A 25,136-nucleotide genomic window follows, 5' to 3' on the forward strand; every position below is an offset into this window, starting at 1 on the left:
TCAATTTGAAATATATTTTATTACAAACCTTTAGCAGTGATTGTCTGTGATAGTTGTATGTGTGTATCTGTGTTTATAATTTTTTCTCTGAGGACAATAAGGTATTGGTACTAATAATAGACAACACAAGCTAACACTTTTTAGACCCTCAAATTTGGTTTTCTCACTGTGGGTTTCAGTAATCATATCTATTAATTGAAGTAAGGCATGCTATTTCTAAGGCTCTTAGAGTTATAAAACTCTGAAATTGTATGATATGTTGTTTCCTGAATAAAGTTAGGAGTCAAATTAATCTTCCCAAACAATACTTCCTTATCTTCTCAGTTCTACTTTATCTAAAAATTTTACATTTGCCATTGTAGGGACCCTCCATGTTGTGATACTACAATATGACTGGGTAAGAAAACTCATTCAGTTGTGAAAGAAAATTATATTTTTATAAAAATATTTAATCACTTTATGCCTTGATATCCTATTAGTGTTAATATTGTCCACTAATGGTTCACTTTATTTAAAGTGAATGGTTAAACCAAACGTAATCAACACAAGCTTTTTCCAAAATTATATAGAAATTCAAAGGATCTACAGTAGTCGACTCAATCTGGAAAAGGTGAGTGGCCTACTCTAAATGTATAGTAATCAAGAAAGGATAGTTTGGGGCAAATATAGTTGTAGATGGATGGAATAGAATTCAAGAATTGATCACATGCACACGGTTTCTTGATATTTGACCAAAATAGTAAGTAATTCAGTGTGGATAGTATAGTTGTCTCAACAGGTACTGGAACAACTGGGATATCCACTTGGGAAAAAAAAACAAACTTTTACTTACCACCATTAAAATGAACTCTAAATTAATCATAGATTTAAATTAAAAGCTTAAACTATAAACCTTCAAAGAGAAAACAAAAGGATTATATCATTGTGACCCAGGAGAGATAGAGAAGGATGTTTTAGATAGGATACCCAAACACAAACCATAAAATTGACCTTCATTAAAGTAAGGACCTTGGGAAAGATATGATTAAGAAAATAAATTGGGGTGCCATAAACTGGGAGAGAGTATCACATATGTGTATAGTCATATATCATACATACAAATAGATATGTGTGATGAAAAGACAAAACAAAAATAGGCTAGAGATTTGAACAATCATGTCACAAAAGAAGATATGCAAATAGCCATTTAACACATGAAAAGCTGATCAGCATTATTGGTCATCAAGGAATATGGCATACTAAAACCATAAGAAATCACCAAATACTCACTGAAATGATTAAGAATTTTAAAGACTGACAGTACCAAATGCTAATGAATTATGGAGCTCATGAGAAAGTTAAAATGATACAGCCACTTTGGATAAACATTTTCACGGTTGTTTTTTTTTTAATCTGGTTAAACATAAATATGAGCCAACAGTTCTACTCCTACATATTCACGTAATAAAAACACACGTTTGCACAGACTTGTTTTTGACTCTTACTAGGAGTTAGTTTTAGAGTAGCCAAAAACTAGAAACAATTGCTGAATGGACAAATAAATGATCATATATCTGTATAATGGAATACTGCCCAGTAATATAAATAAATGAATGTAGTACTGTTAGCCACAGTAGTAGGTTTAACAAGATATTGTGTGAATCCATTTACATGGAATTCTAATGTAGGCAGTATTAATTCATAATGACAGAAAGCCAGTCAGTGGTTGCCTGGGGCCACGCACTGGGGAGGGGATGGACTGGCAAGTGGACACAAGAGAATTTTTTTCGCGTGTGCTCTGTCTTGATGATGCCAGTAGTGTAGGTGTATATGCTTATCAGACTCATCACACTGTATAAAATGAGTACATTTATTGTAAATAAATTGTATATTAATGAAGGTTAATAAAGCTTAAAAACTATTTTGGCATCTGACCAAAAAATGTATTCAACCACTTGGAAAAATAAAAATACATAGACATGCACCACTTTCCTATATGTCTCCTGGATGAAAAGACCATTGAAAATAATGAATATTTGAATATTTAATATAAAAACCCATTGAATATGGCCAAAGATATCTTCAGAATCCTAAATATTACATGATGCAAAGTGAAAGGAAGAAAACGAATTAATTGTTCCAGTGAAGATGTTAGGACACTTAACTTGAAATTCCTAAAAATGCAAAAAGATAGAGATAGTAAGTTATAAAATAAGTGAACTAGAAAACCAATTATTGATTTTAGATTTTTCCACATGGAACAAATGAGTAAGAACCATAACAGAGATTTTGGTCTAATTTATCTTGGTCGTGGATGTATGCAACTTAAGGAAGGGATAAAGTGAATCATGTCTTTTGTGTGTCTAACAGTGTGTAATGCAGTGCTTTTAACAGTGATTTTCAGCTTAAATTTAAGAAAGACTTAATATATCTTGGGTCACAAATGTAGAAAAATACAGTGATGAGTTTGATTATCAGCATCTTCAAGCAGCTTAAGAAATGTGCTAACATCAGTGCTGCCCACAGGGAAATTTTGAGACCATTGTTTTCAAGTATTCACATTCAGTTTAAAGGTTCTATGAATCAGACTTTCATAGGTTATTATTGTGGTTTTATGTAATTTGAAGACCTAAAAGATTTTTTACCAATACTAAGTTTTGTTTTTCTGCTTTTATGTTTACAAATTTGACTAGTAACTTTGACAGATATTTAAATAATTTATAAGTTTTAATCTGTACAGGTATTGATGGGGAAGTATTAAATTCACAAGAATTAATACCAAAATGTAAAATTATTTTATGAGTGATACATTTTGAATTCCTGTAATGATTTCTGTTTGCCCCAGCAGATCAGTGTTTATATCTCTTTTTGGAAGAGAGTGTGAATAGCCAGTAATTTGTTTTCCAGTTCATATGTGTGCACGTGATAAAGAACCATACAATTAGGGAGGTGTTATAAATAGGATATGGTAAAAAAGACATACCTACTCATGTTTCCAAGATTTTATAGCATATGCCTAGTAGAGGTTTGCTACTCTTTAATTTTGCCTTTTGGGCTAACCAGCTGACGCCCAGTTGAAAAGATTTATGTTGTTATGAGGCCGCAGAAGCCGTAATGTTCAGTCTCCAGCTACCTCAGATTTTGGAGAACGCCATGTACCATCAGCAGCTTCAGTCCCCACCCTCTAATGCTAACGCTCATCTATCAAACTTGAGGCTGAGAGTGAGGGAGAGGAAGCTTCCAGATAAACACACAACAGCGTCTAAACAGCTAATCACTCTAAGCTTCCGCTTCCAGGCCCTATAATTAGAAGTCGTTCTTTTCCTTGTATTCCCAGATGACGCAAATGCTTTTTGTGGCTTGGCACCTCATTTGGGGCGTGGGTTTAGTTTATGGCCAGGCTAGAGTCTGGTTTAGTCTTCTGATGCTGCATAAATAGTTCTCAAGCCACAGTCTACTCTGTACAAGTTTTTCCTTTTATGTATATCGGCTTTTTAAGTTGTTTTCTAGAAAAAAAAAAAGCATGTCATTTCTCCCAGCAGAATGTGTGCAAAAGAGGAAATTATAAATTAAAAGGAAGCACATGATGGTATAGTACTATTACTAGTTATTTATTTCTTCCTTTCCTCTATGCTCTCCCAATTTTTTTTTAACTATTTTAAAATTTTATTAAAAAAAGCTCATTGGTAGATTATAGAAGCCACACTTCCATGGGGAAGTGGGAAAAGAAAACCTTTTTAAAAAAATATTTTATTTATTTGAGAGAGAGCAAGAGCAAGCTAGTGAGCATGAGCAGAGGGAGGGGCAGAAGGAGAGGGAGAAGCAGACTTTTCACTGAGCAGGGAGCCCTACGCAAGGCTCAATCTCAGAACCCCGAGATCATGACCTGAGCCAAAGGCAGCCACTTAACTGACTGAGCCACCCAGGCACTACTTGAGAGGATACACAGAAGATAGTAAAGATAAATTTTCAGTGGCCTATTTCTCTAAAAATTGGAATTCGTTTCAGATATTAGAAACTAGACAGATGTTAATGTCAGTTTGAAAAGCTGGGAGCATATTGAAAAGTGTTTATTTGTGATTGTCATTTACATGTGAAACAGTAATTGTCTTGATTTGGCTGATTGTCTTGATTTGGCTAACTTGACTTGGAGTTCTTATTATGAGTAAAATATTGATATGATTCTAAAAGAAATGGAGTTTATCTTCAGTAGGTGAGTCATATATTTGTATTATAAGTACATCATTTTCCTGTCAGAATGTTTCCATTGAATTGTTTGTCATGTGCAGAAAATCATTTTGTTGTGGAAAAGTGAAATCAGAACACAGGAGCAGAACTGTGATAATTCAGACTTAGTATAACTCAGCAAAAACTAGGAGGAGTGAAGAAGTATTGTCCACAAAAGGATAACTAAGCATTCATGCCCAACCTTAGAAATTTATTGTTTGGATAACAACAATAATATGGAAAGAATATAAAATATGTCGGTGACTTCATGACCATAGTTGGGTGCAGAGTGGGAGGCAATGTTATATAAACTGTTAAACATTTGAAGTAGAGCTCAGTAAATGACACTTTTCCTCATCTAAAATGTATTCTCTTGGAAGTAGTCAGAACACTGGCATCTAGTATGGTATTTTTTAATTTAACGTAGTGACTAGAGTTGTACCTTATATTAGCCAGGTAGATAGCAAACTCACATATACTTCATCTTTTCATTTAAATGGCTACCTTAATCTTCCCACTAGCACTTAATATGCTTTCATAACATTTTTTTCAACCAAGAAAAATTTTAAGAGTTAAAAAATGTGATTCTGCTTTTGGCATAGCAGAGTGAGCCAATAAACCATTCTTCCCACAGAAAACAAATATAAATTCTGGACAAAATATAAATAAACATGCACAAATTTGGATGTATGTACTATAGTCCCTGGAATAACCGACAGAAATGTAAGGTAAGAGAGATATTTAAAAAGATAATAGAAAAATTAAAATTGGATATTAAAAGTATTGAAATTATCTAGAAAAAGGGAAGGAAGCAAGAACAGAGAAACAACAAAAGCAAGGAAACCGTCAGAAAAATAATAAAAAAAATAATAAAATTGTAGCTATAAACTCAACCCTACAAGTAAGTTAGGCTAAATGTGAATGAAGTACAAACACCAACTTAAAAAGTCCAGAATTGGATTAAAAAAACCAAAAACCCAAATTAGACCTCAATTATTGTCTAAAACAAAGTCATTTTAAATATATTTATATTGATTTTAAAAGTGAAAGAATGGAAAAGCATATACCATGTGTGAACCAATCAGAACAAAGCTAGAATGATGGTATCAGTATCAGAAAAAGTAGACTTCAGAACAAGGAAAATACCAGGGTTAAAATGGGACATCACGATAAAAGAGGCTGTTCAGGGGCACCTGGGTGGCTCAGTGGGTTAAAGCCTCTGCCTTCGGCTCAGGTCATGATCCCAGGGTCCTGGGATCGAGCCCCGCATCTGGCTCTCTGCTCAGCGGGGGGCCTGCTTCCTCCTCTCTCTCTCTGCCTCTCTGCCTACTTGTGATCTCTGTCAAGTAAATAAATAAAATCTTAAAAAAAAAAAAAGGCTGTTCACCAAGAAGTCCTAATAATCCTAAATGTGTATTGACTTAAAAAAAAAAAAAAAGGTCTAAACAAGGGTAGATGGAGAGGAGAAGGGAGTTGAGGCAAATTGGAAGGGGAGGTGAACCATGAGAGACTATGGACTCTGAAAAACAACCTGAGGGTTTTGAAGGGGCAGGGGGTGGGAGGTTGGGGGAACCAGGTGGTGGGTACTAGGGAGGGCACGGATTGCATGGAGCACTGGGTGTGGTGAAAAAACAATAAATACTGTTACACTGAAAAGAAATAAAACATTTAAAAAAATTTAGGGAGCTTATATAACTGAAAAAAATAGACATATCCACAATTATACTTGGAGATGTTCAGTTCTGCTTAGTGGTGGTAGAACAAGAAAGTAGGCAGTCAGTAAGGATAGGAAGATCCTATCAACACTATCAATAAACTTGAATTAACTGACCTTTATAACACTGCAGGTGTTCAAGTGTATGTGGGACTCTAGTATAGTCTCATATAAAATAAGGTTTAACAAATTCCTTGTCATAATGGAATTAAACTAAAAATCAGTATGTGAAAGATACCTGAAAAATACCCAAATACTTGGAAAAACTTAAGAACATATTAAATATCCCACGAGTAAAGAGGAAATATTTAGAAAACATTTAGAACTGAATGTAAAAAAAAAAAGGCAGTATCAAATTTTTGGAATTCATTCCATTTTAAAGCAGGTTTATAGGGAAATTTATACTAATATATGGTATTCTGAAAAAGAAGAAAGTTCCTGAAACAATAATCTAAGCTTCCCTTAAAGTTGAAAAAGGGGGTACCTTAATGGCTTAGTCGTTAAGTATCTGACTCTTGATCTCAGCTCAGTTCTTGATCTCAGGGTGGTGAGTTCATGTAAATTTAAAAAAAGAAAAGTGGAGAAAAGAAAGCAAATAAAACTAAGGAGAATGAAGGAAATAGTAACAGAATATACTAATAGCAGAAAGAGGAATATAGGAGAAATCAATGAAATTGAAAGAAAATCAGTGACAGTTGGGGCATTTGGGTGGCTCAGTTGGTTAAGTGTCTGCCTTTGGCTCAGGTCATGATCTCAGGGTACTGGGATTTAGCCCCACATCAGGTGCCCTGCTTGGCGGGGAGTCTGCTTCCCCCTTCCCAACCATGCCCCAACTTGTGCTCTCTCTCTCAAACAAGTAAAATCTTTTTTTTTTAAAATTTTATTTATTTATTTGACAGACAGAGATCACAGGTAGGCAGAGAGGCAGCCAGAGAGAGAGGAAGGGAAGCAGGCTCCCTGCTGAGCAGACAGCCTGATGCGGGGCTCGATCCCAGGACCCTGGGATCATGACCCGAGCCGAAGGCAGAGGCTTTAACCCACTGAGCCACCCAGGCGCCCCACAAGTAAAATCTTTTTAAAAAAAAGAAAGAAAAAAGAATCTCTGCGACACCCAAATAAATATCCTTGAAAGCATCTAGCTAGAATGAGCAAAAAAAAAAAAAAAAAAGAGAGAGAGAGAGAGAGAGAGAGAGAAAACAAATTGTTGATAATCTCAATGAAAAAGTGGACATCACCAAAGACCCGGCCATTTCCTTGAGTTACAGAAAGTGATTCACCCAAGAAGAACATTTAAATTAAACACTCAAATTTTCCATTTTAAAGTAATAAAATTTAAATTACAAAGAAATTAAATTAAAAATATTCTTGAGTGTTCAACAACAGAAAGGCCCACTGGCAAATTCTACTAAACATCTAGGTAAGAAATAATAGCACTTTTCCCGGGGCACCTGGGTGGCTCAGTGGGTTAAAGCCTCTGCCTTCGGCTCAGGTCATGATCCCAGGGTCCTGGGATCGAGCCCCGCATCGGGCTCTCTGCCCCGCATCGGGCTCTCTGCCCGGCAGAGGGCCTGCTTCCTTTCCTCTCTCTCTGTCTGCCTCTCTGCCTACTTGTGATCTCTGTCTGTCAAATAAATAAATAAAATCTTTAGAAAAAAAAATAGCACTTTTCCCTAATCTCTTCTAGAAAATAAGAATATAAGGAACCTTTTACAATAGGACCAGCTTTACCCTGATTCTAAAAACAGATAAATACATGATTAGAAACCTACAAATGAATATCCCTCAGGAACACATCATGAAAATCTTAAAACATTAGCTAATTGAATCTGGCAGCATATAATAAAGGATTTTGACCAGGTGGAGCTTATCCTAGGAATGCACGGCTTGGTCAACATTTGATAATCAGTCATTAGTAAAATTCGCCGTATTAATTGAGTAAAGAAGAAGACCACATAATCATCTCACAGGTATAAAACCCTGGACAAAATTCAACATTTCATTCATTATAAAAGCTCTCAACAAACTAGGACTAGAAAGGAACATCCTTAAGTTGATAGTGGGCATTTATAAAAAATCCTACAGCTAAAATCATACTTAAAGATTGAATACTTGTCTTAGAATTTGAAGTTATGAATATTGCTTCTACCAGTCCTGTTTTCCTCAGCAAATGTAGTGAGTGAAGAAAAAGAGAAAAAGGCGTGTAGTTTGGAAAGGAAGAAATTATGTCTAGTCACATACTACATGATATTCTGTAAAGAAAATTCCATGGAATCTACAAAGAAACCTTTGCTAGAGCTGGCAGAATATAAAAAATGTCAATTTTATGTCTATGTATCAGCAGGGAAAAATTGATAATTGAGATAAAATAAAGAATACCATTTATAATGGATCCAAGAAAATATATTTACAATTTGTGTGCTGACCAAGGGAAAAAAAGTCATTAAAGAAGATATATGTTAAGAAATGTGAAGTGTTCCTAGGTCAGAAGACTCTATTGTTAAGATGTCCATCATAGTCAATTGATTTATAGACTTAATATAATCCTCCCAAAAAATCCTAGGAATTTTTAAAAATATCAAAATCTGATTCTGTGTTTGGAAAGGAATTGGAATAGCCAAAATAATGTTGAAAAGGTTTTAACCTGATTTCAAGATTTACTATAAAGTTACAGTAGTGAAGAAAGTGTTGTATTAATGAGAGTATAGATGACTATAGATGAAATTGATGGACTAGAATAATAATTCCAGAAAAAGACCAATGCAGATATAGCCAGTTGATATTTGACAAATTGATGATAGATTAAAAAAATAAAGGATAAAGAATTCAGTGGATAGAGAATAGTTTCTGGAAGAAATCTTGCTGGAACAATTGAACATCATTTCCAAAAAAGGTTCCTTTGAGTGATACCTCATGCTTTTTACAAAAATTAACTCAAAATGAATGATAGACCCATATGTAAAATATAAAACTCTGAAAATTTTACCAGAAAACAAAATATTTGTGATCGTGGATTAGGGAAAGAGTTCTTCACCGAGATATTTTGTCAAAATTAAAAACTTGTTCTGTGAGACACTATAAGCAGTTTGGATAAATGTTGTGCCAGGGTAGAGACACATTTTAAACTGGTGAGTTAAGGGTAGGGTATTGTAGATAAACTGAAACTCAAAATTCAGGTTTTGAAAAATGGTAAAAAGTGGGAGCAGGTTTTAGTTTCATGGAGAGAAGTTATTTTCACATTTTTTTTGTTATCACATTGGCTGTTTTAAAATGTTTGAGAACTCTTGGTAACCCTTTCTCTACTAGGCATACGGGAACATCAGAAAACTTCTACAATTAGTGTCCTCACTAAATGTATACTGATGTATACTGATGTGGCATGAAGGCTCATACAGAAGAAAGATGTTGTATTTTTTTTTAATTGGGAGAAGTTTTTTACATCTTTGGTCCTTTTTTTTTTTTCCATCGGTAGTACTTTAAAGCATAAAGAGGGGTGCCTGGATGGCTCAGTGGGTTAAGCCTCTGCCTTTGGCTCAGGTCATGATCTCAGGGTCCTGGGATCAAACCCCGCATTGGGCTCTCTGCTCAGCGGGGGGGCCTGCTTCCTCCTCTCTCTCTCTGCCTGCTTTCTCTGCCTCCCTCTCTGTCTACTTGTGATCTCTCTCTGTCAAATAAATAGGTAGACTCTTAAAAAAAAATTTTAAAAAAGCATAATGAATACTTTGTGAAAATATTTCATCCACATGCCTAATTGTTTTTATTTTTACTCTCTTTTTGGTGTGTCTTTCAGGAATGCTTCTAGTCACAACAGACACCCTTGGCCATGACTTTCATGTCTTCCAAATTCTGACTCATCCTTGGTCTTCATCACAAAGTGCTGTCCATCATCTGTATACTCTTCACAGAGGAGAAACTGAAGCCAAAGTAAGTTGTATATTTTTTAGAAGGTGTTTGTGTGTGTGTGTGTGTATGTGTGTGTAATATGACATCTGATGAAGCTGTTTATTTGTGGCTAATGTTAATGTTATTGAGAACATAAAATACCCTATTTTGACCCAGTAAATACATAAGCATAAGTGAACAAGTCAGTGAACTTGATAAAACAAAAATTCTATTTATCCTTCTCCTCCTACCCTATACCATCTCCTTCTCTCCCACCCCCCCTTCCCCACTGGGGAAAACCCCGTCATCCATTAGATATCTCTGCAGGTCTTTTTTGTGTGTTTTGGTTTTATATACTTGCATACATGCACACGCACACACATATGCATGTAAGCACATATTCATATATATACAAAAATAATTGCATTTTATAACGTATGACTCTATGGATAATATTCGGTGGTATAGTGAGAATGAGTTGTGTACATTTGTTCCCAGCTCTGGCTGTAGTGACGTTGCATCTGTGTTAGGAGTGTTTAATGGAAATTGACAAACACTGCAAGTCAGAACTATTTTTTTTTCTTATGGAGCCAGTTTTTAACGCTTAGCAACACGTCACTGTGCATGCATGTATGGGCATGCATGTATACACACATCCCCACAACATCCACACACACATCCACACGCACACCCACAGATATAACTTACTATTTGTATTAGGTACCATGCTAAGTGCTTTTACATGTACTCTTAATGTCACTTGGTAGATACTGAGATACTTAATAGGCTAAAATTCCAATTGTTCATTCTTTGGTTTCCCAGAGCTTGTGGTTATGCGTTTACCGTGTGCCACTGTATATCCTTTATCCTAAGAGCTCATTGACCCATCGCCACTTATTACCTAGTCTATCCTTTCCCAGTAGTCGAAAATGCTGTTTATCATAAGTTTCCATTAAAATTTTCTATCATAGAATGAAACATCTTAAATATATAGAAATCTATGAGTTTGTAATGATACTTAAAAAGGAAGTATTGGACATAAGTGTAGGATGCTTGTTTACTAACAATTTTCATTATTTTGAAAATTGATAACTAAAGCATGTACCTTGTCTTCCTTATTTCAATTTAATAAGATAACTGAATAGTTGGTGAGGGAGAGTTTTTCTTTATGGAAGAATTCCAGTATTAAAAATGTTAGAATTTAGATTTAGTGTAGTGATCATTTCGTAATATATACACATATTGAATCATTATGTTGTACACCTGAAACTAATAGAATGTTGTATGTCAGTTATACCTCAATTAAAAAAAAGTCAGAATTTTAAGAATCACCATTGTTACTACCCCTAATGAAACAATGGATTTAGGCAGTTATCATCTGTATTTAGTTTTAGCTGATGAGTCTTAAATTACCAAAGTGGAACAGTCAGATATCATGTACTTCCTGATTTGATGTAATAGGATGTATACAATATTATCTATGAACTATTTCTGCCCAGTCTTCTAAATTAAACCTGAATCCAATTCAGCCCCTAGATGTAATTAGTACTTTACATAAAAGACAGAGATAGGTAAGTTAAACAATACCATGAGAATACAGCCAGCCAAATCTAAAATGTGGGAAGTTCTTCATTCAAAATGTGACCGATTTTTAAAAAGTTTTTATTTAAATTGCAGTTAATTAGCATACAGTGTAATATTAGTTTCAGGTGTAGAATTTAGTGATTCAGCACTTACATATAACACCTGGTGCTCATCACAAGTGCCCTTCTTAATCCCCATCATCCATTTAACCCATTCCCCCACCTGTCCTCTGATAACCATCAGTTTATTCTCTATAGTTAAGAGTCTATTTCTTGGTTTGCCTTTCTTTTCTTCCCCACTGTGTTCATTTGTTTTGTTTCTTAAATTTCGTATATGAGTGAAATCATATGGTATTTGTCTTTCTCTGACTGATTTATTTTGCTTCAGCATTATACTCTCTAGCTCCATCCACCTCATTGCAAATTGCAAGATTTCATTCTTTTTTATGGCTGAGTAGTATTCCATTGTGTATATATACCATATCTTCTTTATCCATTCATCAGCTGATGGACATTGGGCTCTTTCCACAATTTGGCCATTGTTGATAATGCTGCTGTAAACATTTGGGTTCATGTGTTCCTTGGAATCAGTTTCCTTTGGGTAAATACCCAATAGTGTAATTGCTGGATTGTAGGGTAGTTCTATTTTTAACTTTTTGAGGAACCTCCATACTGTTTTCTAGAGTGGCTGCGCCAGTTTGCATTCCCACCAACACCTGCCTGTGTTGTTAATTTTAGTCATTCTGACAGGCATGAGGTGGTATCGCATCGTAGTTTTGATTTGTATTTCCCTAATGTTGAGTGATGTTGAGCATCTTTTCATGTGTGTGTCTTTTTTGGAAAAATGTCTGTTCATGCCTTCTGCCCATTTTTCACTGGGTTATTTGTTTTTTGGGTGTTGTTTTATAAGTTCTTTATAGATTTTGGATACTAATCCTTTATCAGATATGTCATTTGCAAATATCTTCTCCCCTTCCAAAGGTTGCCTTTTAGTTTTGTTTGTTTCCTTCATTGTGCAGGTTTTATCTTTTTTTTTTAACTTTATCAAATTACAATTTTTTAAAAAAATTTTTGTTTAAATTCTAGTTAGTTGACATATAGGGTAATACTGATTTCAGGAGTAGAATTTAGTGATTCATCACTTACATGTAACACCCAGTACTCAACACAAACTCCCCCCCTTAATACCATTACCCAAAAGCTTTTTATCTTATCTTGACGAAAAGCTTTTTATCTTGATGAAATCCCAATAGTTTATATTTGCTTTTGTTTCCCTTGCCTGAGGAGACATATCTAGTAAGATATGTCTTACTTAGTAAGACATAGTAAGAAGTTACTATGTGGCAACATCCAACTATATGGTTGTTATGTAGAAGTTACTATATAACAAGTAAGAAGTTGCCGTAGCAGATGTCAGAGTGGTTACTGCCTATGTTCTCCTCTAGAATTTTGATGGTTTCCTGTCTCACATTTAGGTCTTTCATCTATTTTGAATTTATTTTTGTGTTTGGTGTAAGAAAGTGTTCCAGTTTCATTCTTTTGGCATGTTGCTGTCCAGTTTTCCCAACACCATTTGTTGAAGAGACTTTTTTCCACGGAATGTTCTTTCCTGCTTTGTTGAAGGTTAATTGACCATATAGTTGTGGGTTCATTTCTGGGTTTTCTAGTGACCTGAATCTTACAACAAATATAGCTAATGCTTGAACCACATGCGTTTGAACTTCATGGTCCACTCATAAGTGGATTTATTTTGATAAGTACTGTAAATGTAGTTTCTCTTTCTTATGATTTTTCTCTTTTAATTGTTTTTAAATTTTTATTTTAATAATCCAGTGCTTATCATGACAAGTGCACTCCTTAATCCTCATCAGCTGTTTGACCCATCCTGCCACCCTCTGCTCTGGTAACCATCAGTTTGTTCTCTGTAGTTAAGAGGCTGTTTCTTGGTTTGCCTCTCTCTATTTTTTTCCCCTATGATCATTTGCTTTTTTTCCTTAAATTCCACCCATGAGTGAAGTCATATGGTATTTGTCTTTCTTGGACTGACTTATTTCACTTAGCATTATATTCTCTAGCTTCATCCATGGCATTGCAAATGACACGATTTCATTCTTTTTAATGACTGAATAATATTCCACTGTGTGTGTGTGTGTGTGTGTGTGGTGTGGTGTGTTTGTGAGAGAGAGAGAGAGAGAAAGAGAGAGATACCTTATCTAATCATCAATTAATGGGCATTTGGGCTGCTTCCGTAGTTTGGCTGTTGTAAATAATGCTGCAATAAATATAAGGGTGCATGTAGCCCTTTGAATTAGTGTTTTTATATCTTTGGGTAAACACCCACTAGTGCAATTGTCGGATTGTAGGGCAATTCTGTTTTTAAATTTCTGAGAAACCTCCATACTATTTTCCAGAGTTGCTGCACCAGTTTGCATTCCTACCAACAGTGTAAAAGGTTCCTTTTTCTCCACATCCTTGCCAATACCTATTGTTTCTTGCATTTTTGATTTTAGCCCTTCTGACGGGTGGGAGGTGGTAGTGCATTGTAGTTTTGATTTGTGTTTCCCTGATTCTGAGTGATGTTGACCATCTTTTCGTGTGTCTGTTGGCCATCTGTCTGTCTTCTTTGGAGATAGATCTTTCATGTCTTCTGCCCTGTTTTTAATTGCATTATTTGTGGGTTTTTTTGTTTTTTTTTTGGATGTTGAGTTGTATAAATTCTTTATATAATCTGAATACTAACCTTTTATTGGATATGTCATTTGCAGATATTTTCTCCTATTCATTAGGTTGCCTCTTAGTTTTGTTGATTATTTCCTTTGCTGTGCAGAAGCTTTTTACTTTTATATAGTCCCAGTAGTTTATTTTTCATATTATTCCCCTGCCTCAGGAGACATATCTAGAAAAATATTGCTACAGCTGATGTCAGAGAAATTACTGCTTATGCTGTCTTTTAGGATTTTTATGGTTTCAGGCTTCACATTTAAGTCTTTAATCCATTTTGAGTTTTGTTTTTTTATGTATATGGTAAAAGAAAGCGGTCCAGTTTCATTCTTTTGCATGTTGCTGTCTAGTTTTCCCGGTACCACTTGTTGAAGAAACTGTCTTTTTCCCACTGGGTTCTTTCCTGTTTTGTCAAAGATTAGTTGTGGGTTCATATCTGGGTTTTGTATTCTGTTTCATCGACCTATGTGTCTGTTTATGTGCCAGTATCATACTGTTTTGATTACTGTAGCTTTGTAGTATAACTTAAAATCTGGAATTGTGATACCATCAGCTTTGTTTTTCTTTTTTGAGATTATTTTAGCTATTTGGGATCTTTTGTAGCTCCATACAAATTTTGGGATTATTTGTTCTAATTCTGTGAAAAATCCTGTTGGTATTTTGATAGGGATTGTATTAAATGTGTAGATTGCTTTGGCTAGTATGGACATTTTAACAATATTTGTTCTTCCAGTCCATTAGCATAGAATGTCTTTGCAGTCTTTGCGTCATGTTCGATTTCTTTAATCAGTATTTTATAGTTTTTGGAGTACTGTTCTTTCACTTTCTTGGTTAAGTCTATTCCTAGGTATCTTATTTTTGGTGCATTTGTAAATGGGATTGCTTTATTCATTTCTATTTTTCTTGCTTCATTATTAGTATATAGAAATGCAATGGATTTCTGTACTTGATTTTTGTATCCTGCGACCTTGGTGAATTTATTTATCAATTCTGGTAGTTTTTTGGTGGTGTCTTTCAGGTTTTCTGTATACAGTATCATGTCATTTTCAAATTTTGAAAGTTTTATTTTTTTCCTTACCCATATAGATGCCTTTTGTTCCTTTTTGTTGTCTGATTGCTATGGCTAGGACTTCCAGTAAAAGTGGTAGAATGGACTTGGTGATATTGTTCCTGATTTTAGGGGCAAAGCTCTCAGTTTTTCCCCATTTGGTATGATGTTGCTGTGGGGTTTCTCATGTATGGCCTTTATTATATTGAGGTATGTTCCCTCAACCTATTTTGCAACTGATTTTTATTATGAATGGATATTTTACTTTGTCAGATGCTTTTTCTGTGTCTATTGAAATGATCATATGGTTTTTATCCTTTCATTTGTTGAAGTGTTTGTTATATCACGTTGACTGATTTCTTTCTTTATTTTTCTTGCCTAATATCTCTGACTTGGACTTCCAGTAGCATGTTGAAAAAAGTGGTGAGAATGTGCATCCTTGGTTTGTTCTTGCTCTTAGAGGAAAAGCTTTCAGCTGGTCACTGCTGAGTGTGATGTTAGATGTGGGCTTCTCATAGATGGCCTTTATTATGTTGAGTTACATTTCCTTTATACTCATTTTATTGAGAGTTTTTATCACGAATGGGTGTTTTTATTATGAATCAAATATTTTAAAATGCTTTTTCCATATCTTTTGAGATGGTCATTGGCTTTTTATCCTTCATTTTGTTAATGTGTGGATCTCAGTCAGCATCTAGATAGTGGCTAATTGAAAGCTGGACTCTCAGGCAGCAGCTTTTAAAGTATGAAAATATATCTCTTTTAAGGATAGTTTAGGAGTGGGACTTTTTAAAAATTTTTAAATTTTTTAATAAACATATAATGTATTTTTATCCCCAGGGGTACAGGTCTGTGAATCGCCAGGTTTACACATTTCACAGCAAGGAGTGGGACATTTTTGTCTACTGCTTCTGTTCTGTGCCCTGGGTAGAAGTCATTTTAAATTATGTAAATACCCCTTCCCTTCCCCTCCCCAAATTTGTAACACTTCTTTTATTTATATATATCATTTGGTTAATAGATTCCTATTTTATTTCAATGGCTTATATTCATTCAATGATTGTTTATTTTAATGCTCAGGATATCCCACATTTGTTCAGTGGCATCTATCAACTTGACATGTGTGTCCTTTCACATATCTCCATTTTTCTCTTACAATGTCCTTACCTTCTGGCACATCTAAACTTGCTTATTCTTATTTTAGTTACTGTTCGTCTTTGTTTCTTTTGTATGGAAGTTTCTAAGTAGATCACCATTTTAGGTGACGATTCAATATTTAACTATGCTGCTGGCACATTTTATTTTGTTTTATTTTTTAAAGATTTGTTTATTTATTTGAGAGATGGGAAGGGTTGGGGAGGAACAGAGGGAGAGAGGGGGGAAACTCAAGCAGATTCCATGCTGAGTGCAGAGCCTGACACAGAGCTGGATCTCATGACCTTTAGGTCATGACTTGAGCCAAAACCAAGAGTTGGATGTTTAACTGACTGCCATTCTGGTGCCCACACATTCGATTTCTTAATTGTGTTTTTGTAATACCTGTTTTGTCCTCACCAGTAATTGGTATGCCCTACTTCAGCTATAACCTAGAATTTTACTATTTTAAATATTAATACTTTTTTTTTTTGCTTACACCTTTTTTTGGTAAATCATTTGCATTAGCATTATTTATCATTTAATTACCTATACATCCAACCTAGAAATAGAGATGTCGCACTCTGTAATTTAGAAGATTAGGAATTTCTAAACACCAAATATTAAGATCTAAGGAAACTCAAGTAATGACTATAAAATTAATTTCCGTAAGCTTCTACTGAAAATTACTTTGAAATAATATATAAAATTTAGCACTGATTATGAAATCTATATGGCATATGATCTAGCTAACTGTCTTTGAGTACTTCAAAATCATGTCATTCTAGATTCTTCCAAAAACTCTGAGGGTACTTTAATCAGGCAAGGAAAAAAACTCAAGTATGTGGATCTAATTATGTTGAATTAAGTTGTTTTGTGATCTATGACTTGGGATATCCTCTGCATCTGACAGTAATTTTCCTCATAAGGCACATATGCAGTTAGAAAAATACTTCTTTTTCAGCAGGAATATATGGTGAAACCTTTACAATATTTGTTAATATACTTCCATAATGTCTTACTCAAGCAGGTACAAGTCATTTTAGTACTTAACATGCAAATTTTAGTAAATGGTCAACTTGCTTTGGAAACATTTGCATATGAGGTAAGTGTTACTTTTATAGTATAGTCCTATAAAATGGTAAGCTTATAGGTTTAATTCTTAATGGCAAAAGAATCTAGCTATTTAATATTCTTAATTGATAGTATTTAATGGTCAGTTCAAATAAAAATAGGTAATTTTAGTCTGAGTATGTCCAGATATTGCCTACTTAGATGTATATTGAAATTCAAATTTTACTGGACTCTCTGTATTTTTATTTGCTAAACCTCACGGTCCTATGTGTAACCCTATGCTCTTGACTTTTATCAGTTCCCTTCCCCCCAAAATGTTAGCTTTATTGAGATATAATTCTTAGAATATAAAATACATTTTTAAAAAATGTGCATTTCAGTGGTTTTTTTTTTTTTTTTTTTTTTTAGTATCTTCACAGAGCTATGCAACCATCACCAGGATCTACTTTTAGAACATTTTTATAACAAATTTTTTGCTGATTAGCAGTCACTCCCCATTTCCTGTCCCCAACTTCAATATATACTTGGATACTGCTTAGTAATTCTATGACCAAGGACAAATTTTCTACTTTCCTTAAGTTTCCATTTACTCATCTGTAAAATGGGACCAAAGACTGTTTCATAGCATTTATTTCAGGAAGTGTCAGAAATAATAGATGTAAAATGTGTCTTACTATACTTGTAAAAACCTGGCACAGTAAATGACAAAGAGTTAATATGAGGACCTTCACTTTGTAGACTAAGAGAGAGAGGTTGGTGGGAAGAGGGTGGAGTAGGAGGATCCCAAGCTCTTTTGTCTTAGGGATACAACTAGATAACACCCAAATCAGCATAAATAACCTGGAGTAAGAGAAACTGGATTTACCTTCCTACCTGAAACAATGAAAGAACAAACAGTGTTTTCCTAGACATAGGACATAAAGTCATGAAGGAGGTGATCCTTAAGAGATGGGAAGCAAATGAGAAAAAGCCTATGATTGCCCCAGCTTACTGCCTTGACAGATTTTCCAGCCCATGGTGCAGGAAGGGGGAGTCCAAGTGGAGCTGGATAGACTCCCTCCATTGATGAGTTATTGCTAAGAATACTGAGAGGTGAAGGTCATAGAGTTCTTAGGACAGAGTGCTGGAGAGATAAATGCAAAGACAGACCCTCCTGAGATCTGCAAAGGAAATCTGAGACCACAGAAAGAACCGCCATCATATGAGAAAGGAAGAAAGTAAAACTATATTTATTTAAAGATGATATGGTTGTATAGAAAATCTTTTGGATTCTATAAAAATAGTTAGAATAAGTGATTTTAATTAGGTTTCAGGGTATTAGATTAATATGGAAGTCAGTTGCACCTCTACATATTAGGAACAAACAATAGGTAATTGATAATTTTTTTAAAAAGTTAAAGGTAGAAAATAGTGTGTAATGTGTACTTATAATATGTAAGACATGTACCCTTAAAACTGTAAAACATTGCTCAGAGTAAGGATGTAAGTAAGTGGAGAGTTAAACCATGTTTTGGAGTTAGAATGCTTAATGTTGTTGATTGTATTTGTTGATTTGATTGATCTGTATATTCAATGCAATCCCCATCAAAAACCCAGCAGGATAAAAAACAAACAGAGCCACAGGATTTGGTGGGGGGGGGGGTAGAAATTGACAAGCTACTTCTAAAATTCATATGTAAATACATAGAGCTTATAATGGCAAAATAACACTGAAAGAGAAAAACAAATTTGAAGGGATATTATTACCTGCTTTCGAGATTTACTAAAGTTACAGTGATCAATAGGGAACCCAGGAACATTCCTGTACATATAGACAATTGATTTTTGGCAAAGGTGCAAAATGAGAAGGGCTAGTCTTTTCAAAAATGGTGATGGACCACTTGGGTACTTATGTGCAAAAAAAAAAAAAAAATGACCATCAATCCATACATCATTCCATATATAAAAATGAACTCAAATTGGATCATAGATTTAAATGTGAAACCCACTAAGGTAAAGCTTTTAGAAGAAAATGTAGGAGAAAACTTTTGTGACGTGGGTTAGACACAGATTTCTCATAGATGACTTGAATAGCAAAATCCATGTAAGTAAAACTGATAAATTACAGTTCATTAAAACAAAATATATCTGCTCTTTGAAAAACACTGGTGATAGAATGAAAAGGCACAAACTGTCTTGTATCTACCACACCTTTTAAGGAACACTCGGAAGTCAGTGAGTTGGAGGAGCTGGATTTCCCATATGTTGCTGTTGGGAATGTGAAATGGTATAGCCACTCCAGAAAATAGTTTAGAAGTCTCTTGAAATCTTAACATACACTTACCATACCACCCAGCAACCCCAGTCCTGGGCAGTCCACAACATAGAATTCACATTGTTCTGGATATCCATATTTATTATATTTCTTTCCTATGGTTGTCATAACAAATTACCATGAAACTGGGCCGGGGGCAGTTAAAATAACAGAAATTTATTCTCCTACAATCCTGGAGGCCACAAGTCCAAAATCAAAGTGTTGGCAAGGCCACACTCCCTCTAGAACCTCTAAGCAGAATCTGTTCTTTTCCTTTTCCAGCTTCCAGTGACTGTCAGCAGTCCTTGCCTTGCAGCCATCTGTATCACTCTAACCTTTGCCTCTGTGATCACATTTCCTCCTTTCGTCTCTATGTCTTCTCCTCTTCTGTGTATCTTACAGGATATATGTGAATACATTTAGTACCTGTACCTATAATCCAAGATAAACTCTCAACATCTATACATCAGTCATTTTGGTGTATAAAGTTATGGTCACTCTTTGGGTCTATAATGTACTATATGCAGGTTCCAGGGGTTAGGATTGGAATATGCCTTTTTTTTTGAGCCACTGTTTACCTTGCTACTGTCTGCCTTCTGATCCCTCAAATTCAGGATCACCTCATGTACAAAATACATTTACTGCATACTAAATCCCTAGAAGTCTCGGTGCATGGCAGCATCTACTCAAAGTCTAAAATCTCTTGATAATATCATTAGCCCAAAAGCTCCAGTGTCATCATCTAAATTATCCAAATCAGGTATGATTGAGACTCTATATATGAGCCATCCTATGACAAAATTCACCTTGATCTCTGTGTAAAGGGAGGATATAAAGAAAACGAGGCGGAAAAAAATATAGGAAGAAATAAAGATGGAAAGCCCCCCAAATTTGTTGAGAGATGCAGTTTAAATCTTCAGAAAGACTAGGAAACACCAAATAGGATTGACTATGACAAATCCCAGCTTAAGAACATCATAGGGGTGCCTGGGTGGCTCAGTGGGTTGGGCCTCTGCCTTCGGCTTGGGTCGTGGTCTCGGGGTCCTGGGATTGAGCCCTGCGTCTGGCTCTCTGCTCGGCGGGGAGCCTGCCTCGCCCCCTCTCTCTGCCCGCCTCTCTGAGCACTTGTGATCTCTCTGTCCCTGTCAAATAAATAAATAAAATCTTAGAAAAAACGCAAAACAACACATTGTAGTCAACTTTCTGAAAACCATAGTAAAGAACAAATCTTGAACATAGCCAGAGGAAAATAGCACCTTGTATATAGGGAAATAACATCAACAAATTAGTGACTTCTCATCAGAAACCATGGAAGTCCAAAGGCAGTGGAATATAATGATTATAAAACTGAAAGGAAAAAAATACAAGCGATCAAAAATTCTCCATCCAGCAATAGTATCATTCAAGAATGAAGCAGTGAGAAATAAGGCCAGTGCATTCACAATAAAAATTATGGTAAAGGGAAATGATAGCAGAGCAAGCTTGGATCTTGTAGAAGTAATGACATATCTGAGAAATGGTCAGTTTCTAATGGGAAAGGATGATTTTCCCCATTTAAAATTTTCTTCTTTTTTAAAATTTAAATTCAATTAGCCAACACCCAGTACATCATTAGTTTCAGATGTAGAGTCCAGTAATTCGTCAGTTGCACATAACACCCAGTGCTCATCACATCACATGCCCTCCTTAATGCCCATCACGCAGTTGCCCCCACATTTTAATTTATTTAAAAATATATAGGAATGTTAAAATGATGTTATTTATGTATATGAAATTTTTATGTCATTTTCTGGGGTTTATATCATGTGTTCATGTAACACATACGATAAATATAGCATGATGGACCTATAGTGCTGACATGGAAGCAGATATATGGAACTATACTGTTTCAGGGTTCAACGTGCTATACCTAAAAGACAATAATTCAGTTAACATGGATTTCAGATAATTCAAAAGTAGGCAGACAAGGAGGAACAGAGGCACAAGAAACTGGATAAACTAAAACCAGATATTAAATGGTACATCAAAATTCAACCATAGTATAATAATTATATTAAATATTAATGTATTTTAGTCTAAAGGAATTGTCTATTAGAGATTCACTTTTCATATTGAGACATTAATATAATGATAGTACAAGCATGTTAAAAGATATGTCATGCGGGGCACCTGGGTGGCTCAGTGGGTTAAAGCCTCTGCCTTCGGCTCAGGTCATGATCCCAGGGTCCTGGGATCAAGCCCCGCATCAGGCTCTCTGCTCAGCAGAGAGCCTGCTTCCTTTCCTCTCTCTCTGCCTGCCTCTCTGCCTACTCGTGATCTCTGTCTGTCAAATGAATAAATAAAATCTTAAAAAAAAAGATATGTCATGCAAATGATAGATACAATAATGTCAAAAACTTGGCCATATTAATACCAACTAAAATAGGTTAAGACAGAGCCTATATCTAGAGATCTTTCATTATGTTCAAGAGTCAAATTATCAGGAAGATTTAAATATGTACTACCTAAACCTGAGTTTAACAGTTCTTTCTCAATATTTGATAGAACAAATAGGGTGAAAAGAGTCAAATATCTGAGAACCTTATCAGCCATATTAATAGGTAAGCAACTAATCTACAGTATATTTATGTATATGCTATATACTATATATGTTATATATAATAGCATATTACATATAGTATATAATTTACTACACTATAACACACCTTCAGTTTGTGTGTTTTAACTATGACATCACATATACTTTGAGTGATTATAAAACAGTGGATAATAGAAGGGATGTAAACCCCAAACATTTATTATTGATGGATTTAGTTGGGAATCACTGTGCAGAGCAGGGCAGTACAGGCTTGATGAGCAGCTTGATTCTAGTTCTTACCATCAGCGGACGGAATCTTACCTTGGGTGGGAATGAACTAGATTGTTCAGTTACTAGCCGTAATTTGTTTGTGCAGCTCTTAGCCCTAAAAGAAGGGATATCTGCAATCTGCCAGTATATGGTCTTCCTCACGGCAAACCACACGAGGTTTGGCCAGGACATTGGCAGTCGCCAAAGTGTCAGCAGTATTGTTTAAAGCAGGCTCAGTGAATTGGGGTAAATTGGAGGGGTAGACAAAGCATGAGAGACTGTGGACTCTAAGAGACAAACTAAGGGTTTTGGAGGGGAGGGAGGTGGGGAGATGGTGAGCCTGGTGGTGGGTATTAAGGAGGGCATGTATTACATGGAGCATTGGGTGTGGTGCATAAACAAAGAATCTGGAACACTGAAAAAAATAAATAAAGCAGGTTCAGCAAACTTTTTCTGTGAAGGGCCAATAGTAAATATCTAAACTCTGCGTTGTATCTATTCTCTGTACTTACCTTTGCCATCATAGTACAAAAACATCATAGAGGATATATCAACAGGTAGAAGTGATGGGCCCAGAGCTGTAGTGACCCGTCAACTAAAACAGAAGTGACAGCTTTCCATTATCCTACTGTGCTGATTGGGCTTTGCTTCATTGGTCCCGGCAGAGTTTTTGCTGGGGTTTGCGCACCTGCCACAGGCTAGTGGACACCGTCAGCCTTCATCTTAGGCAAGCCATCAGGGAATCAGGCACAGGCATTTAGAGGAAGTTGTGTGAACCAGGGGTCTATTGAACCAGTGCCGTTGCTTAAGGCAGGTGGAGAAGCTGATAAAGTAGCTGTGAAAACAAGATGCTTTTTCTAGGGCCGGGCTGGAACATACTCTGGAATATACCATTTCCATTTGACTAGCAAGCTCTATTGGGCCTTCACCACCATGTTCATCATCAAATTTGAGTTGACCCAACCCAGTGTTGGTCTCGAAAATCACAAGGCCTCATGGGTCAGTTGTTCATTTTCAAGAACTGAATAGCAGGTTGGTAGCCACCATCTGAAAAAGGCAATGTATTTGTTTGCTGGATCAGGCAGGTGGCGATGTTGTACTGGAATAACACCTGAGTATTTCACCAGCCATTAAGTCACTACCTAACTTTTCCTACTGGGATTCTGTTGTTTCTATTGTATAACGTGGAAGGAACTGGAAGCCCAGTAGGTGGTCTGTTGTGCGCTTTCCCCATTACTATTTCATTCTTCATGGCAGAGGATATATCCTCTGACACTTACAAGCATGTTAGTTAAGCCATTAATACCAGTTACACGTTCATCAACAGCATAGCAGTAGTCCTACCAGGTCACTTTAGCTTCTCTTCCCTACTGCAGAATTTGCTTACACTTCTTTACAGGGTATTCTCTGGGGCACCTTCCCCCCAACTCCCCAACAAGGACGGGGACTACTTTCCCTAGAGGAGAACACAGACTAATGTATTCAATGTGCACATGTCTGTTGTTCCAGTGACAGTTGCCAGGCGGTAACATTATCCTCCATCTTGTTAGCAGGGGAGGCTGGCCTGCAGATACTCCTGGGGTAGCCAGGAATGTTGGCCTTCCTCTCACTTGACCAAGTGTTTGTTCCCCAGCATGGGTGCCACTTATTTCCCCATGGGCATTAGTGCTACTTCTCAGCATCCTGCGAGTGTGCCCACACTCCCAACACTGCCAAGTTTCACCCCTGCAGCCTCTGGCATCTTGGATACCCCTCATCCTTGTTACTTCTCAAGTTCAGGTTGCAGCAGGAACCAGGCCATGTTAGCACTGCTGGCTCTGTGGTGTGTGTGAGGCATCGTATTAACTTTTTTTTAGTTCAAATTTTTATAGGAATAATTGTAGATTCATATAGACTTGTAAGAAATACTAAGAGATCTCGTGTACGCTTGACGCAGTTTATCTCAACGGGTAACATTTTGCAAAACTAGAGTGTATCACAACCAGAATATTGACACTGGTACAATCCGTGATCTTTTTCAGGTTTCACTGAGTTTACTTATACTTGTTTGTGCATTTGTGTGTTTGTGTGGAAATGAGTGTGTGTGTGAGTGTGTTTAGTTCTGTACAATTTAACCACCTGTGTAGGTTTGTGTGTCCATGAGGTTACTCAACCATTCCCTCACATTGCCCTTCTATGAGTAGACCTAACTCACACAGGTTTATACCTTCACCTGGACAGTTTTTAGTTTGGGGCTATTACGAATATATTATGTGAACATAATTTTTATTTCTCTGGCATAGGTGCCCAAGAGTGTAGTTGCTGGTTCAGATGATAATTGCCTACTGCTTATTAGCATTAGCTCATTTTTCAGTTTTTGGTACTTAGAAGAGTGTAAAACATCTAAAAAACTTTCCATAAATATTTACTGACTAAATGAATGATTATGAAGAATTCATAGGGGGAACAAGGGGGCAGATAGGCTAGAAGGTATGTGTAGATTATCCATCTTTAACACATTTCCTTTCTAAGCCACTTATTCCCAAGCAAACTTTTATTGCCATTAACCTTTTCATGATAGTCAGAATTATAACATTTTAATGAAAGTATCTATATCAATTTTGAAGGATAAAATTATTGAAATGTAGTGTTGGGAA

At 35.8% G+C, this 25,136-nt stretch overlaps 1 protein-coding gene across 6 annotated transcripts in view; it reads left to right on the plus strand.

The window, feature by feature from the left end:
* BCAS3 (BCAS3 microtubule associated cell migration factor) overlaps positions 1-25,136 on the plus strand; it is a 581,171-nt gene that overhangs the window by 195,026 nt on the left and 361,009 nt on the right. For all 6 annotated transcript variants that reach the window (XM_080825313.1, XM_080825315.1, XM_080825314.1 and 3 more), the window contains exon 14: positions 9,708-9,841. In XM_080825313.1, coding sequence (XP_080681439.1) covers positions 9,708-9,841 — 134 coding nt within the window. The remainder of the gene's footprint in view (positions 1-9,707; positions 9,842-25,136) is intronic.

The sequence above is a fragment of the Martes martes genome, assembly GCF_963455335.1.
Source record: "Martes martes genome assembly, chromosome: 16".
Taxonomy (NCBI): domain Eukaryota; kingdom Metazoa; phylum Chordata; class Mammalia; order Carnivora; family Mustelidae; genus Martes; species Martes martes.